Source organism: Artemia sp. Qi Xiang Cuo, chromosome 13, assembly GCF_049724085.1.
Source record: "Artemia sp. Qi Xiang Cuo chromosome 13, ASM4972408v1, whole genome shotgun sequence".
NCBI lineage: Eukaryota > Metazoa > Arthropoda > Branchiopoda > Anostraca > Artemiidae > Artemia > Artemia sp. Qi Xiang Cuo.
This window is the reverse complement of record NC_142806.1, coordinates 65,377,490-65,395,099: the sequence shown is the minus strand read 5'-3', so window position 1 is coordinate 65,395,099 and position 17,610 is coordinate 65,377,490. Positions and strand designations below refer to the sequence as shown.

Here is a 17,610-nt window from a genome sequence, read left to right as displayed (position 1 = left end):
TAGCAGGTGCCTGCCGGAGTGGAGATCGTTGCTAAAATCACGTTTCTACGGATATTTTTTCTCTAAACAATGACAGGTAAAAAGCTGCTTCCAGTTCAATTTGAAAAATCAAAAGCCAGGTAGCCTTATTTTATCTTGGAAGCCTTTTTTTGATGTAAAGCCTTTTTTTGATGTAAAGCCTTGGTAGCCTTTTTTTTGTTACCAGGTAGCCTTTTTTTGATGTAAAACAATTAAACTATGAAATTATGTTCATTCAGTTAAAGAATATACTAGAAAATTCACGAAAAAAGAAAACTAAACACATTAAAAAGAATGAAGTGAAATGTAGGCCTACAGTGTTTTTTTTTTTTGTCAGCGATCAAGTTATGATTAGTTCAAAAAAAAACAAGCAAAAGTATTCCCCAAGATGAACGAATCAGTTAATGAATTTAAACAAATAAACTACTTAGTACGGTACAAGGGTAGCGAATTCACAAGCAACCCTCAGGGTTAGTTTGAAAGTGCTGCTGCTATCATTTGCCATAGTGATGCCATCAAGCTGAATTATGTAAGTGAACAAACTAAAAGATATATATCCATTATACATAGCGATCTTGTATCAATTTTTTTTAATCAGATAAACATAACAGCAATTAAATAAGACAACGCTGTAAATAACAATACTCAATGGTCTGTAACTTAATTGAAAAAAAGAGATAATAGTTAAAATATAAAATCGTAGATATATTTTAATATAGGAGAATAGATTAGAGAGACTGAGAGAAAGACAGAGAAAAGAGAGAAAGATGGAAAAAGAATATTTAGAAAAATGCCTTTTTCTTGTCTTTTCTTATAGACGGGGGGGGGGGGGGGGGTTGACAAGGTCTTTTCATACCTCCCCTTGGCCATACCTCAAGATATTATAAAAATTTAAAACTGCTTACAAGAATTACTATTCTGTAAGAGTCCTTTATTGTAAACTATGAACTAGACTGCCTTTTCCTAGAATGGCTTGATGTTTGACGGTTAACATTCGATTTACCAGAAATATTTCTCACGTAAATGCACTCTTTGGTGAAGATTCAAACTTCTTGATCGAGAAAAACACCTTTTGCACAAATCACATTTAAACGATTTCTCACCTGTGTGCAGTCTTTGATGGTTCTTCAAATGATTCAATTGAGTAAAACACTTTTTGCACATATCACATTTAAAAGGTTTATCACCTGTATGCAGTCTTTGATGTTCTTTCAAACTACCCGTGTGAGTAAAGATCTTCTGGCATATACCACACATAAACGGTTTTTCTCCCGTATGAACTCTTTGATGAAGTTTCAAACTGCTGGATTGAGTAAAACACTTTTTGCACAAATCACATTTATACGGTTTTTCTCCCGTATGAACTCTTTGATGTGATTCCAGTAGTGAATGGAAAGGAAATCTTTTATCGCATATATTGCATTCATAGTCTTTTCTGAACTTTTTCCTATGCAAGCCAATATTAGAATTTGAAGCTTCCATAAGTGCATTGGTATTACTTGATGAAGCATCTGCAACTTCTGCAATAAAATAAAATAAAGGGGATGAAAAACCTAAAACGTTATCATAAGACATTCTCAATCATATATCCTAAAGTAATGATGCTCACACAAAAATCACGAAAAAATCTGAAAAACGAAGAATAAATAATTAATAGCAAAACGAGAGGCTTGAACAGATTCAAGTCTATTGCTATAAGCATTATAAAAATAAAAATCCTTAATTTCAGCTTAAATGGTAAAACAAAAGGTAAACGGTTTATATTTAAGAAATTTGTGTCTATAGTTAAAGCGCAGAACCTATGCTGCCCCTCAGCGAGTAGAGCCCCAGCCCTCGCCAATCCAGTAGGTATCAAACCCCACCCGTCTTATACCGTTGTTCTCAAAATGCCAAAGTCTCTCGATAACCCCAATGCTCGTAAGCAGTTTTTGGACAGCGTTTGCCCCGACTCAGCGGAAATCAGTGAGCTAAGAAAGTTGAAACATGAATGGAAACTGTACGTCAAATCTAAGTCATCTGCTCAGAAGATTGTTGAGAAAATGACAGCTAGTAAGCCTGAGGTTGCTGCTATGCTCAAAGAGAAACTATTTATTGCCGTCCTGAAACAGATTTCGCCTAATATACTCACACTGATGTAGAATCACTTGATCCTAATGCATCAAGGGCAATATGAATCGGTAACTTTGAGGCGTTCCAAAGTGTTTAAGCTGTATTTCAGGACCAGGAGGGATCTTGAAGATTTTATTGAAGTATCAGTTCGGGTTAACTTTGAGAAGGTACCTGCGGAAGAGTTCAAATTTCTCCCAAAAAGATGTTTTTCCTTCCATGGAGTTGGTCACATAGCATCCAACTGCGTACTAACGCCTATTTGTGGATGCTGTGGTGCTTCTGGCCAATCCTCCACGAAGGATAATACGCCCAATAAAGATATGTTCTGAATATTGTGCAAAAAAAGGCCACACATGCTACAGCGTAAGGTGTCTGGCTAATAAGGCGGTAAACAGTGCTAAACCCCTACTAAGATGAGTCTAAAACCTGATCTTTCAATGTGTCATAAAGAAATGAACCGAGGATACTCCATCTCTTGTGCGATTGTCTCATGGAATCTAAATAGAAATTTGCTAAATCGGTCTGTGTTTTTAAAGGACTTTTTTTTTTTTATCTAAATATGACCTAACATGTATTCAGGAGCACTACTTTGGCTCAACTATTTTGAGCCTGAGCCTTTTGGAAATATCAACCAATAAAAAAGTATTCTCGGTTGCTGCGTGCTGCTCTCAGTCCTAAGGCTGGTCTTATGGTGGTCTAGCAACCTACACGAAGTCATGTTTTGCTTCTTATATTTTTAATACAGCAAGTGACTTCTTTTGTTTCAGTGATTCTGATCACCCAAGCATTATTTTTTATCTTTTCGATGATGATTATATTGTTATGCCAAAGAATGAAAGTTTTACTTAAGTCCATAATTCGGGTAGTTCATCTAACTTAGGCCATGTTTGTCATACGTCATCCATAACTATTACGGATGTTGTTGTTAGTGATTCCAGTTTTACGTCAGATCATTTTTCTTTGTTTTATGGTGCTCAGATTGGTGTTTTTGTCATTCTACTAACCCGTTTGCTAAAAAGCGATCTGTATTTTATATTAATGTTTTAGACTGGGCGTCTCGAGTTCTTTTCCAGAATGCGTGGAATGATGTTCCCGCGAAAATTTGCAATCGTTTTATTTATTGATGAGGAGTTCAAGAAAGAATATGCGTTATTCTAAAGCTAGGCTGAACATTTACTGTAGTGAACCTATTGAAGCCCTATCTTGCAGAAAAATCGGCAATGCCTATTATGCGATTAAAAGTTGGAACTGAAGAGTCCGGTTGGTCAACTGATAATAATTTTCGTAATGCTTGTTTTTCTGCTAAATTTTGACTTTAAGTTTGGATTGAAGCGGATAAACAGCGCGATGGGTGGCTACGAAAACTGTATCATTATACTAAACACCAATTTGCAAAGCAGGTTTTACTGGATTAGAGTTCGATTATTTCGTCTTGTTTGGAAGAAGTACAGTCGCGGCCAAGTAAGATGCGGTTTAGTCTTGTAAAAGAAGTGCCATGTCAAACACCGTCTCGTATACCACTTTCTTTCCGTCCCCAGTCCCCCATTGCACTTCCTGGGTGAAGGGCCACGAAACGGAGATCAGCACCACCAGTTTGGACCTTAAGGGTCTAGTGCCGTCATATTATATACTTACTTACTTACTATACCACTTTCTTCGTGGGTTGAGCATTATAAAAAAGAATTTTCTGCTCCGGGTCAACGTCTGCAATCTAGATACAAAAGTGAAACTCCGATATTTTTTTAGCATGCATCTAGTTCGGGACTGATTATTACAAAGAGTCTGATTGTTTCTACAATTGGTAAACTGAAGAAAAAATCAAGAGGACATGATGGGATTTCTGCACAGCATTTGTCGTTGCGTGGTGAATTGTTTATGGACCGCTTAGTCCACCTTTATCAAATGATATCTAATTTGAGATTTATCCCTGATTCTTTTTCGCAGGTCTGAAACATACAGCTCGATGACAAAATAGTAACATATTGTGCTGGCATGTTCATAAATTGAGAGGGAGTAGTCAATCTGGACCTATCCCAGTTAAAATTAGGAACAAGGCCATAATTGGTGCTAAGGAAAGAGTTAAAGAGATATAGGCAGAACATTTTGAGAATGTGCTAAACTGAGATAGAGTCAAAGGCAACGCTATAGCGTTGCCTATAGTAAAGGCCATACGGCTCCAATATTTTATTATTATTTTTTTTCCCAGAGGCACTACACATGAAAGGGGTCGTCGCAAAAACTTCAAAGGGGGCTCATTCGAATAGAAATCGAGAGTTTTAGTGCCCTTTTAGGGGTCAAAAGTAATTGGAGGGCAACTATCCCCCCCCCCCCACACCCATGATTCTCCCAAACACATCCAATCAAAATTTTGAGATAGCCATTTTGTTCAGCGTAGTTGATTCCCAGATAGAAAATATGTTTTTGAGGAGGACACTCCCCCACAACCATCAGGGCAAGGGTTTTAAGGTATGCCCGGCCATATAACAACGATGTTGGCACAATGTATTATTTTTTTTTCCTTTAGAGCAGGGCACTTCGTATCGAAGAAGTTGTCGTAGAAACTTCGAAAAGGGCTCATTCAATTGGAAATTGGAGTGGCTGTTGCCCTTTCTAATAGTCAAAAGTGATTGGAGGGCAATTAACACCTCTTCCACGCCCACCATTTCCCGAAACACATCCAATCAAAATTTTGAAATAACCATTTTGTTCAGCGTAGTTGATTTCCAGATAGAAATTATGATTTGAGGAGGACACTCCCCCACAGCCTTCAGGGCAAGGGTTGTAAGTTATGCGCTGGGGGCATATAAGCTTTTTATAGAAGGCGTTGTCGTAGAAACTTCAAAAAGGGCTCATTCGATTGGACATTCAAAGAGATAGTGCCCTTTTTAATAGTCGAATGTGATTGGAGAGCAACTAACCGCCCTCTCACCCCCAGTTTTTCCCCAAACGCATCCAGTCAAAATTCGGTAATAGCCATTTTCTTCACCTTAGTTTTAAAAGCTGGAAATTATGTACTTGAGAATGACGACCCCCTTCCCAGAGCCCTGAGGGCAAGACTTGTAAGTTATGCCCTGGGGGCATATAAGGTTATGTATAGAAAGCGTTGTCGTAGAAACTTCAGAAAGGGCTCATTTGACTGGAAATTTAACTGGCTAGTTCCTTTTATAATAGTCGACAGTGATTCTAAGGCAACTGACACCCCTTCCACGCCCACCATTTCCCCAAACACATCCAATCAAAATTTTGATCTCGCCATTTTTTTCAACGCAGATGAAATTCTGGAAATTTTATGTTTGAGCAGGACACTCCCCCCAAAGTCTTTAGGGGCAAGGATTATAAGTTATGCCCTGGGGGCATATATGGTTCTTATGGAAGGAATGCTCATATAAACTTCAGAGAGGGCTTATTTGATTAGAAATTGAAAGTTATAGTTCACTTTTTAAGCGTCAAAATATATTGGAGGGTGGCCAGCTCCCCCCCCCCCAGACCTCTTTTTCCAAAATGCATCCAATAAAAATTTTAAGATAGCTATTTTGTTAAAATAGTTCAAAGACCATATAAAAAAAATTCCGGTGTCAACAAAACCCCCCAGGGTCCCGGGGCATGCGTTGTAAGCTATGCACTTCGGGCATATTTGGGTCTTCTAAAAAGGATACTTGTATAAACTTCAAAGAGGGCTCATTTGATTGGAAGTTGAAAGTTCTAGTTCACTTTTTAAGAGTCAAAAGAGATTGGAGGGCACCTAGACCCCTCCCTCCACGCCCTTCTTTCCTCAAACCCATCCAACAAGAACTCTGAGATAGCTTTTTTTAAAATAGTTCAAAGACCATATAACGAAAACTCCAGGGTCGACATAGCCCCCCAGGGCCCGAGGGCAGGTGTTGTAAGTTATGCCCTGGGGGAAAATATGGTTCTTATTGAGGGGATACTCGTAAAAACTTGAGAGATGGCTCATTTGATTGGAAATTGAAAGTTCTAATATCAGTTTTTTAGAGTCAAGAGATTGCAGGGCAACTAGCCCCCCCCCACCCCTTTTTCCCCAAATTTATCCGACTCAGGTTGCTTGATAGCCATTATATTAGAAATTGTGCAAAAATCAGATAAATAAGAGCCGGTGGTCGATGGAACCCCTAGGAATACGAAGCAGACGGTGTCAGTTATACTATGGGGCATATATGGATCGTATGAAAGGGATGCTCGCATAAACTTCAGAGAGGGCTCATTTGATTGGAAATTGAAAGTTCGAGCTCACTTTTTATTAGTCAAAAGAGATCCGAGGGCAGCTAACCCCCCAACCCCTTCTTTTTCCATCCCCATCTGATGAAAATTTTGAGATAGACATTTTGTTAAAAATAGTTCAAAGGTCAGATAAGAAAAAATACGGTGTCGATACAACCCCCCAGGGCCAAGGGGAAGGCGTTCTAAGTTATGCTCTAAGGGCATAGGTGGTTCTTATGAAAGGGATGCTCGTATAAACTTCATAGAGAGCCCATTTGATTGGAAATTGAAAGTTCTAGTTCACTTTTTAAGAGTCAAGAGAGTTAAACTAGCCCCTCTCCACGCCATTTTTTCCCCAAACCCACCAGCTACAAATTTTGAGATATCCAGTGTTTTGGAAATTGTTCAAAAATTAGACAACAAAAACTCCCCCCTGAGCCCAGGGGATAGGCGTTGTAAACGTTGTCCTGGGGGCGTATATGGTTCTTATGAAAGGGATGCTCGTATAAACTTCAAAGGGGGCTCATTTGATTTGAAATTTAAAGTTCTAGTTCAATTTTTAAGATTCAAAACATATCCGAGGGAAACTAGCCCCCCCACACACCCTTTTTCCCAAGCCCATCCGATAAAATTTTTATAATAGCTATGTCATTAAAAATAGTTCAAAGGTCAGATAAGGAAAATTCCTGTGTCGACGGAACCCGCCCGGGACCGGAGGCAGGCGTTATGATTAATGCTCTAGGGGCATATATAGTTCTTATGGAAGGGATGCTCGTATAAACTTCGGAGAGGGCTCATTTGATTGGAAATTGAAAGTTCTTGTTCACTTTTTAAGAGTCAAAAGAGATCGGAGGGCGACTAGCCCCCCCCCCCACCTCCACGCCCTAAATGCATCAGACAAAAATTTTGAGATAGATATTTTGTTAAAACTAGTTCAAAATTCTGATAACAAAAACCCCGGTGTCGACAAAGCCCCCCAGGGCTCGGGGGTAGACGTGGTAAGTTATGCCCTGGGGGCATATATGGTTGTTACGTAAGGGATGCTCGTGTAAACTTCCTAGAGGCCTCATTTGATTGGAAACTAAAAGTTGTAATTCACTTTTTAAGAGTCAAAAGTGATTGGAGGGCAGCTAGCCTTCCCCACACTCCATTTATTTTTTTCCCAGAGGAACTTCATATACAACGGGTCGTCGTATAAACTTCAAAGGGGGCTCATTCGATCGTAAATCAGAGTTCTAGTGCCCTTTTTAAGAGTCAAAAGTAATTGGAGGGCAACTGCCGCCCAAGCCCTTTTTACAAAAATACATCTGATAAAGAATTTTAGGTGGCCATTTTGTTAAAAATAGTTCAAAGATCATATAACAAAAACTCCTTTACGTATGGCCATTTCGTTAAAAATAGTTCAAAAGTCAGATAAGAAAAACTCCTGTGTCGACACCCCCCCCCCAGGACCCGGGGAAGACGTTGCAAACATTGCTCTGGGGGCAAATATGGTTTTTATGGAATGTATACTCGTATAAACTATGGAGGGCTTATATAATTAGACCTTTACTGTTCTCTGTCTTTTTTTAAGAGTCAAAAGAGATAAGATAAAAATTAGCCCTTCTCTTCACGCCCGATGTTTTTGAAACCCATCCTATAAGAATTTTGAGAGAGCCATTTTTTCAAAATAGTTCAAGGGTCAGATAACAAAAACTCCGGTGTCGACACATCCCCCCACGGCCCGGGGGCAGGCATTGTAAGCTATGTCCTGGGGCCGCATGTGGTTCTGAAGAAAGGGATGCTCGCATAAACTTCGGAGAGGGTTCATTTGAATGAAAATTAATAGTTGTAGTTCATTTTCTCAGAGTGATGAAAAAGATTAGAGGGCAACTAGCCCCTCCCGCCTCTACGCCTTTGGGTTTATCGGATGGAAAAACCCATCCGATAAAATTTAAGGTGACCATTTTGTTAAAAACAGTTCAACCATTAGATATCAAAACTCCAGGGTCGACAAAACCCCCCGGGGCCCAGGGACAGGCATTGTAAGTTATACTCTGGGGATCTAGATGGTTCTTATAGAAGGGATGCTCGTATAAACTTCAGAGAGGGCTCATTTGATTGAAAATAAAAAGCTCTAGTTCACTTTTAAAGAGTCAAAAGAGACCGTAGCTTAATTAGTCCCCACACGCCCTTTTTCCCCTAACCCATCCGATAAAAACTTTGAGATAGCCATTTTGTTAAAAATAGTTCAAACATCACATAATGAAAACTCCGAGATTGACACGAACCCATTTTTTTACTTTGATATTGTTACTTTGATATCATTTTTGATACTTAGATGAATATTTGAATTTTTCTAAGTTTGATTTTGAAATAAGGAATTTTTAAGAACTTGAAATTTTTTGTAATCAAAAACGAACAAAAGATATTTAAAAAAAAAACTTTCCGAAAAATAGGTTTTTCAAAGAAAAGTAAAGGCCATTTTAAACTTAAGCTCAGCAGATATACATACCTTTTAAAATTCCAACTCAAAAGGACCAGAAATTACTAATAAAGAATCAATGAAACCCAAAACGAACAGAAATTAAATAAATAATCATAGCAAAAACATACAACAAGTAATAATACAAATGAATAAATAGATCCTAAAGCGTGCAATGCTTAGATTGAATATGGAAATCAAGCTTAAAAAAAAAAAAAAAATTCCTATTGAAGTATAAATGAAACTTTAAACGAACAGAAATTAAATAAACAATAAATGCAAACAAACATACAATAGATATTAATGTAAATTAATAAATAATCTTAAAACGAGTGACACTGAAATTGAATATGAAAATCAAGCTTGAAACGAACAAAGATCACTACAAACAAGAATTTGGGTATGACCTCCTTCTCTCACTGTAAAAGTCTATAAAACCTACTGCGTCATTGGCGCTTTACTGAAAACTATATGCGTCTTGAATAGTCTTGGAAAGTATAAACTACATCAAAATGAATATTTGATGTATAATGATATTAATTGTTGAAAGATTCATCCGTTCAAGAATTTATTTCATTGTAATTGTATTTTTATTTTCAATGAAGATTATGAATATGGTTTTTGAAAAAGAGGCATGGGCCTGTCGATTTTAGGGGAACCCTAATTAAACCCCGGTATAAGAACTGGGAAAGAAAATATTTGTAATATAATTCGTTTGCAGTTAACCGCCAATGACGCAGTAGGCTTTTGGTTATTATTTACAGTTAGGAAAGGAACACTTGTTTGTAGTGAAACTATATTCGTCTTTAACAACTTTAAAAAGAGCTAATAAATTAAACTGAATATTTGATGTATAACGTTAATGGCTGAATGCTCATCAGTTCAAAATGTTACTGCCATTTTAATGTTCATTTTGAATATTAAGTACAAAAGAAAATATTTGTCATAAAATTGGTTCTCAGAAAAGCGCCGATGAAACAGTAGGTTTTAGACTTTTACAGTGAGAGAAGGAGGCCATACCCAAACTCTTGTTTGTAGTGATTTTTGTTCGTTTCAAGCTTGATCTGCATATTCAATTTAAGTTTCACTCGTTTTAAGATTTATTTATTAATTTACATTAATATATATTGTATGTTTTGTTCGCATTGATTGTTTATTTAATTTCTTTTCATTTTAAGTTTCATTTATACTTCAATAGGAAAATATTTTTTTTCATTTTAAGCTTGATTTTCATATTCAATCTAAGCATTACTCGCTTTAAAATCTATTTATTCATTTATATTATTACTTGTTGTATGTTTTTGCTATGATTGTTGATTTAATTTCTGTTCGTTTTGGGTTTCATTTATTTTTTAATAGTAATTTCTGGTCGTTTTGAGTTTGAATTTTAAAAGGTATTTGCATCTGCCGAGCTTAAGTTTAAAATGGCCTTTAATTTTCTTTGAAAAATTTATGTTTCGGAAAGTTTTTTTTTATTAATTACAGGAAAACATATAGAAGAAATTCGTGACACCTTGGATGTGAAGGATAAATCATTTTGTGAGGAAGAATTAGTGACAATGCTAGGAGGATTACAAAATAAAGCCCCCAGTGTTGATAGTGGGCTGTAGGAGTTTCTTAAATACTGTGTTTTTAAGGTGCGAAATAAATTACTGAAGATTATGAATATGGTTTTTGAAAAAAAGGCATGTGCCTATCGATTTTAGGAAGACCCTAATTAAACCCCGGTATAAGAAATGTGATACGAGTGAGCTTGGCAATTAGCCTGGTTATTAAGATTAATCAGCCGGGGTAATTAAGAGGCATTAGCCTGGTTTTCGCAGGTACCAAGTTACTTAGCATGATGATAGTTTTTAGGCTTAGAGATGCTGTAGACAAATTTTAAGAGAAGAACCGTGCGGTTTTAGGAAGGGTAGAGGATGTGTCAACCAAAGTTTCACTCTTAAGTTAACAAATGAGAAGTGCTTGAGGTATTAAACGGCTTTGGTCCTCAGTTTTATAGATAATGAGCAAGCGTTCGATTCAGCTGATAGAATAGCCTTAGAGATGGTCTTATCGATGTATGTTGTACTAGAAAAATACATTAAAGTGACTAGTGCTATGTACGAGAATAATACTACAGCAGTTAAGGAAGGAAATGAGATTAGTAGTTGGTTTCGTATCACATCAGGAGTTAAACAGGGTTATGTTCTATCCCAATTAATAATGATTATTTTAATGGACTTTGTCTTAAGGAGCATAGGAAAGGCACTGAGAGAAAAAACAAAACCGAATGGGGAAGAGCAACTTTCCTGGACTCAGATCCTAGATGAAAGTTTAAGTAAAATAAACAAATTATTAGATGTTTAGCGAGTTCAGGGTACTAGAAAAGGTTTGAAAATTTATTTTAAGAAGACTAAATTGCCAAGCCTAGGAATAAGTGAAGAAGAAAATGTGACGTTGGGTAGCGAAAAGATCGATCAAATGGACAGCGTCACTTAACTTAATAGTATCATCAATAAAGACGTTGGGTCCAGTGGAGGTTTTAAAAGTAGAATAACCAAGGCTAATTGTGTTTTTTCACAGTTGAAAAAAGTTTAGAAGAAAATTAAGTTAAGTCTGCACCCCAAAATTAAAATATTGGAAGCTACAATGATAACAGTGGTCAAACCTGCTTCTGAAACATGGACATTTCGAAAAACGGAGGAATATTTGCTAGATATTTTCATGAAAAATTGTCTACGGATTATTTTTGGTTCCCGACTGACTGGCCGTATTTCTGGCAGTAGACTGTATGAAAAGTGGGGTTCAATCCCACTTTATAGGGCTATAATGAAAGAAAGGTTGAGATGGCTAGGGCAATTTCTGAGGATGAAGGTTGACAGATTACCAAAGATTCCAATTTTTGCCAACTGTCTAGGGCTGAACGAAAAGCAGGTCGTCCGCGGTTGGGATGGAAGGATGTCGTGAAAAAATGTTTAATGGAAATGGGAACTTCCTAGAGGGTGTATATAGGAAGGCTTTGATTAAATTGGAATGGAGGAGGAGCGTCGTAGCTGTTTTAGCCTCAATCGGCTTGGTGCTGCAGTGAGTTGTTAGTAGTAGTAGCAGCGACCTTAAACCGCTAGGTTCAATCCCTGAGTCCCGTATTACCAAGCTGAGGATTGGAACCCTAGCATTTTATGGCCTGGAAAAACGATCTAGATAGGTGCATGGAACCAGAAACAGAATGAATACACACTGAACAGCAAACGAAATGTGAAATTAACTAAAGAATAACACATTAATTATTCTGCATACAAGACCACAGCGTGCAAGGTAGAAGACAAGCGACATTGAGAATCATTATAGACAAGCCTGCCGCGTAGCATGGCTATGCAGCAGCTTGCATCTTTCGAATAAACAAACAATTTCAAGAGTGTAAAAGCGACAACCCTTAAAATTCTTCAATAAAAACAGAGTACATTTGAATATGTACAGAAATATAAATGCTTGATATAGGCTTCAATATTGCACCCCCTTGGTGAAGAAGGACGAGATTCTGGGTTGGAATTCAGTTTTCTTCATCAGCTAACACGTAAAAGGGCCCTTAGAGTTCTCATTACAGGACTTTTCTTGTAAATCAGAGTTCTTTCATTTAACAAACAACTTCAACACACTCTCTTCTAAGACTCCATCGTCAAGAAGTAGCACAAAAATGAAATAAGTCCAATCCCTCAACTCGAAGGTCCCCAAAATCAACATACTCTTCCTCGCAAGTCCAATCCCTAATCTTGAAGTTCCTAATATCAACATTCTCTTCCCTCTTAAATCCACATACTCTTCCCCGTAAGGTTCCACGGCCTAGAAGGAACAGGAGAAAAACAAATCCAATGCCTGACCTAAAAAAAAAGATTTTATTTCTTGTAAATCAGAATTCTTTTATTTAACAAACAACTTCAACATACTCTCTTCTATGGCTCCACAGCCAAGAAGGAACAAAACAAGAATGAAATTCAATCCCTCACCTCGAAGGTCCCCATAATCAACACACTCTTCCCTCATAAGTCCAATCCCTGACCTCGAAAGTTCCCAAAATCAACATTCTGTTCCCCCGGAAATCAACGAGCTTCGTCATACTCTTATCCGTAAGGCTCCAAGGCCAAGAAGGAACAGAAGAAAAAAAAAATCGAATCCCTCATTTAAAAAATCCCCAAGATCAGAAGTTAGACAAGAAAGAAGCGCCTGGTTTCAAATTACTAGAACCCAAGCAAACCTGAATAACTCATGCTCTAAGACACATACAAACCTAATCGAGTGAAACTAACTCTAGTAGAAATTATAAAAAAAAAACATAATTCTGAAAAAGAAATTCTTCTTGAAAGTACTGACGGAATGGTAGACTCGCGCAGATTCTAGGGGCATGTTCCTGGTCATATTAAAAACTATCAGAGGGTTAAAGTCACTATCAGAGAGTTAAACTGCAGTTATGGAATATCAGGCACCAAACTCCAGAACAATTAAAACTCTTTCAAGAACAATGAGATGAGACAAGAGAAAAACTCCGTTTTCAGATTAGTTTGAATTCAGAGTTTCGTCCTTTTGCCCATCCCAATTTTTTCAAAATCACCCACAATCCAATATAGTTGATTCTACAAAAGAAAAAATATTTGAGATATACCTTGAATGTCAAAAGATGTGGCGCCTGATTCCTGGGTATCAGGATGAAGCTTACAAGGTCCTAAAAACTGAGGAAAACTACCCACAGCAATATCTTCACGTTTAGGAAACAAAATAAGGTTCGGAGCGCCAAGAACTTCCTCACTGTGAATTGGTAAAGCATCTTCAACTTCTAAAACAATACATAAATGAAACTGACATGAAAAAAATTCAATACGAGTATAATGTTTATAATGTTTACTAAATAAATCCAACAAAATCTCTTTTTATTATACGTTAGTCACGAGAACTGATGAAAATAAGCAGTAAAAAAAGCACTGTTAGTTTTCAGGCACCGTGAATTTTAATATTTGCTTTTTTTTAAATCACTTCGTATGGAAGAAATTGTGCTTGATACTTTAGAGGTGACTAATTCAAACAGAGAATAAAATTTTGAGTGTTCTTTTTAAAAGTTAAAAGCGAAAGGTAAACCAGCCGCCACTCTCACGCCTCATTTAGCGGCTTTTTCAAAAAGAAAAGCCGCTACGTGTAAAACCCCGCCATAGTCTTCAGGCCAAGGGCTATAAATTATACAAGTTACCCAATGTTTACATATTGTTTTATAATTTCAAAAGAGCGGCGTCTTGAAAAAGGGTATGAGTATGTAGGTCAAAGTTTTGAGAAATACAGAAAAAAACTAAGAAACAATATGTGCATATAGATTGAAATAAGGAAAAATCAGTAATATTTCAGTAGCAGCATATGGTATTAAACTGAAACTTTCAGGGATACAAGTACTAATACTACAACTACTATTGAACTGAATTAAAAGAGTTTAGGTTGATCCGGATCGTAAAAGGGGGCCCCGCATAATATTCAAGGTAAAGCTAAAGCTATTATGTAGGAATGCAGCAATGTCCTCTTATTACTGCAGAATCACGGTTTACGGTATTAAGGTTAATTTTTCACGGCTTTAACAACTAATACTGCTTATACAACTGAGCTAAATCAAAAGAAGTTGATTTAGGTTCTCCAATGGCATACATGTAATATCTCAGGAACAGAATAGGGTATTAAGTAGGGGAAAACGCAGGGACCTATGAAACTAAATCAAAAGAGAGTGTGTGAAATAAGACCGCTAAAAAGGCGCAAATGTAATATTCCCTGAAAAGCTGGGAGTACTAAGTTGGAACTTTCTCAGCATATTTTCAATGATGATGAAATATATAAAAAGATATCATGTCCTTTCAAGTTCGTCAAATGTTTGTGGCAATCCACTAATAGTTAAATATATTTTATTCGGATATATATTTTTTATTTTTTTCCTAAGATTGCCGCATATTCTCAAGGAATTTGGGATTGCTATCTTGCAAACTAGAAGAATTATGAGAATAAAACTTTCAGCAATATGCCCATATATGGAGCCCTGATCGGAGTATAAGATAGCTTTCTACTATCCTCTACGACCTAATTTCCAGAACTTTCAGCTACGTTAAACAAAATAGCTATCTAAAAATTTTGATTGGATGTGTCTGGGAAAATGGTGGGCGTGAGAGGGGTGTTAGGCGCTCTCCAATCAATTTCAACTATTAAAAAGGCACTAGCCCTTTCAATTTCCAATCAAATGAGCCCTTTTGAAGTTCTTACGATAACACTTTCAATAAAACCTTATATGCCCCCAGGGCATAAATAAAACCCTTGTCCTGAGGGTTGGGGGGGGGGGTTTCATCCTCAAAGACCTAATTTCCAGAACTTTCTGCAATTTTGAACAAAATGGCTATCTGAAAATTTTGATTGGATGTGTTTGGGGGAATGGTGGGCGTGACAGGGGGATTAGTTACCCTCCAATCAGGTTAAACTATTAAAAAGGGTACTAGTCTCTCAATTTCCAATTGAATAAGACCCTTTTGAAGTTTTTACGACAACTCTATCTATAAAAACCTTATATGGCCCAAGGGCATAACTTACAAACATTGCCCTGGGGACTATGGGGGGTTTGTAATCCTTAAATACATAATTTCCAGAACTTTCAACTACGTTGAACAAAATGGCTATCTCTAAGTTTTGATTGAATGTGTTTGGAGAAATGGTGGGCGTGACAGGGGGTTTAATTACTCTCAACTCACTTTCGACTATTAAAAAGGGCAATTTCAATTTCCAATCAAATGAGCCCTTTCCAAAATTTCTACAACAACTTTCTATATAAAACTTATATGCCCCAGGGCATAACTTAAAACCCCTGCACTGAGGGCTCTGATGGAGTTATCATCCTAAAAGACATAATTTCCAGAACTTTTTTCGACTACGCTGGACAAAATGAATATCTCAAAATGTTGATTGGATATGTTTGGAGAAATCTTGGATGTGAGAGATGGGTTAGTTGCCCTTCAATAACTTTCGACTATTAAAAGGACACAAGGCCTTTCAATTTCCAATCGAATGAGCCCTTTTTGTAGTTTCTACAACATCTCTTTCTATAGAAACCTTATATGCCCCAAGGGCATAACTTACGACCTTTGCCCTGAGGGCTGTGGGGGTTGTCATCCTTAAAGACCTAATTTCCAAAACTTTCAACTACGTTGAATAAAATGCCTACCTAAAAATTTTGATTGGATATGTTTGGGGAAAAGGTGGGCGTGAGAGGGGGGTTAGTTGCCCTCAAATCACTTTCGAGACTACTAAAAAGGGCACTAGCCCTTTGAATTTCCAATCGAATGAGCCCTTTTTGAAGTTTCTACGACAACGCGTTCTATAAAAACCTTATATGCCCTAAAGGCATAACTTACAATCCTTGCCTGAAGGGTTGGGGGAGAGTATCCTCCTTAAAAACATACTTTCTCTAGGTAAATCAACTATGATGAACAAAACGGCTATCTTACCATGCGGATTTGTGGTGGTTGGGGGAATGTTGGGAAGGGAGGGGGGGCCACGTTGCCCTCTAATTACTTTCGACTATTAAAAAGGGCACTAACCCCTTGAATTTCTAATCAAATGAGCCTTTTATGAAGTTTCAACGACAACGCCTTCTATAAAAAGCTTATATGCCCACAGGGCATATCTTAAAACCCTTGCCCTGAGGGTTGTGGGGGATTATCCTCCTCAATAATATATTTTCTCTCTAGTAATCAACTACGTTGAACAAGATGGCTATCTCAAAATTTTTTTTGGATGTGTTTGGGGGAATGTTGGGCGTGGGGGGGGGCTAGTTACCCTCCAATCATTTTCGAGCAATAAAAAGGGCACTAGAACTCCCGATTTCCAATTGAATGGGCCCCCTTTGAAGTTTCTACGACGACCCCTTCCATATGAAGTGCCTCTGGGAAAAAAGAAATAATAAATAAATAAATAATAAAACACTGGAGCCGTATGGCCTTTACTATAGGCAACGCTACAGCGTTGCCTCTGATTGCGGTATTATACCGCAAAATGCGGTATAGGTGGCAACACAGCAGTGCACAATCATTTGTATTTTTTTTCAGTAAAGTGCAAATTATGTTCTGGCCCTTGGAAGGCATGGGGGTTTTGAGCCCAACTTATGTTAATTTCTGCTCGTTTTGAGTTTGAATCGATTATTTATTGTAATTTATGTTCGTTTTGGGTTTCATTTGTTTATTGATGCTGATTTGTGGTAGTTTCACGCTTAAAAATTTCTTTTGTGGAAAAAGTTTTTTTAATTAATTTCTGTTCGTTTTATATTGACATAGTCTTTTCAGGGAAATAGAAAATAACATTCTAAATCTTTTCGTTTTTTTAAGAATTTATAGTTTGGCCTGCTATTTGTATGCTGGAGAAAAATTTTCAGCAGTTTTTAAAAACGTACACCCTTTTCAAAATCTGGACACAAATAGTAGTGTTTAATTTAGTTTCATACCTCCTCTGGTTGACCTTAAATGCAAAAGTTGATACCATTCGCAAAAAATCTGTTTAATTTCTTTGATAGCTTGAATACACTTACGCTATTTTGATTTGGTTAAATTTAAGAGCAGAAGCGGTCCCAAAAGTTTGAATAAATATCCTTAGTCGTTCTTGGGATACTGCTGAGATGCCTTATTGGGAATTAGCATTAACACAGTGCATTTTGATTTAATCTTAAGGCAACATTTAGTTTTCAAACATAAAGGCAAATGGGACGGTGGGCACGGGAGGAGGATTATTTTCCCTCCAATCACTTTCGACTATTAAAA

The 17,610-nt window shown here is 37.2% G+C and overlaps 1 protein-coding gene across 3 annotated transcripts in view; it reads right to left on the bottom strand.

Annotated features, from left to right (window-relative positions):
• Positions 1-598: 598 nt before the first annotated feature.
• LOC148945557 (uncharacterized) overlaps positions 599-17,610 on the bottom strand; it is a 49,972-nt gene continuing 32,960 nt past the window's right edge. For 2 of the 3 annotated variants that reach the window (XM_089099560.1, XM_089099559.1), the window contains exons 5-6: positions 13,449-13,619; positions 599-1,538 (exon numbers count right to left, since the gene is read on the bottom strand). In XM_089099560.1, the coding sequence (XP_088955686.1) occupies positions 1,018-1,538; positions 13,449-13,619 (692 nt within the window). In that variant the 3' untranslated portion in view covers positions 599-1,017. The remainder of the gene's footprint in view (positions 1,539-13,448; positions 13,620-17,610) is intronic. The other variant, XM_089099562.1, reaches the window with a different exon arrangement.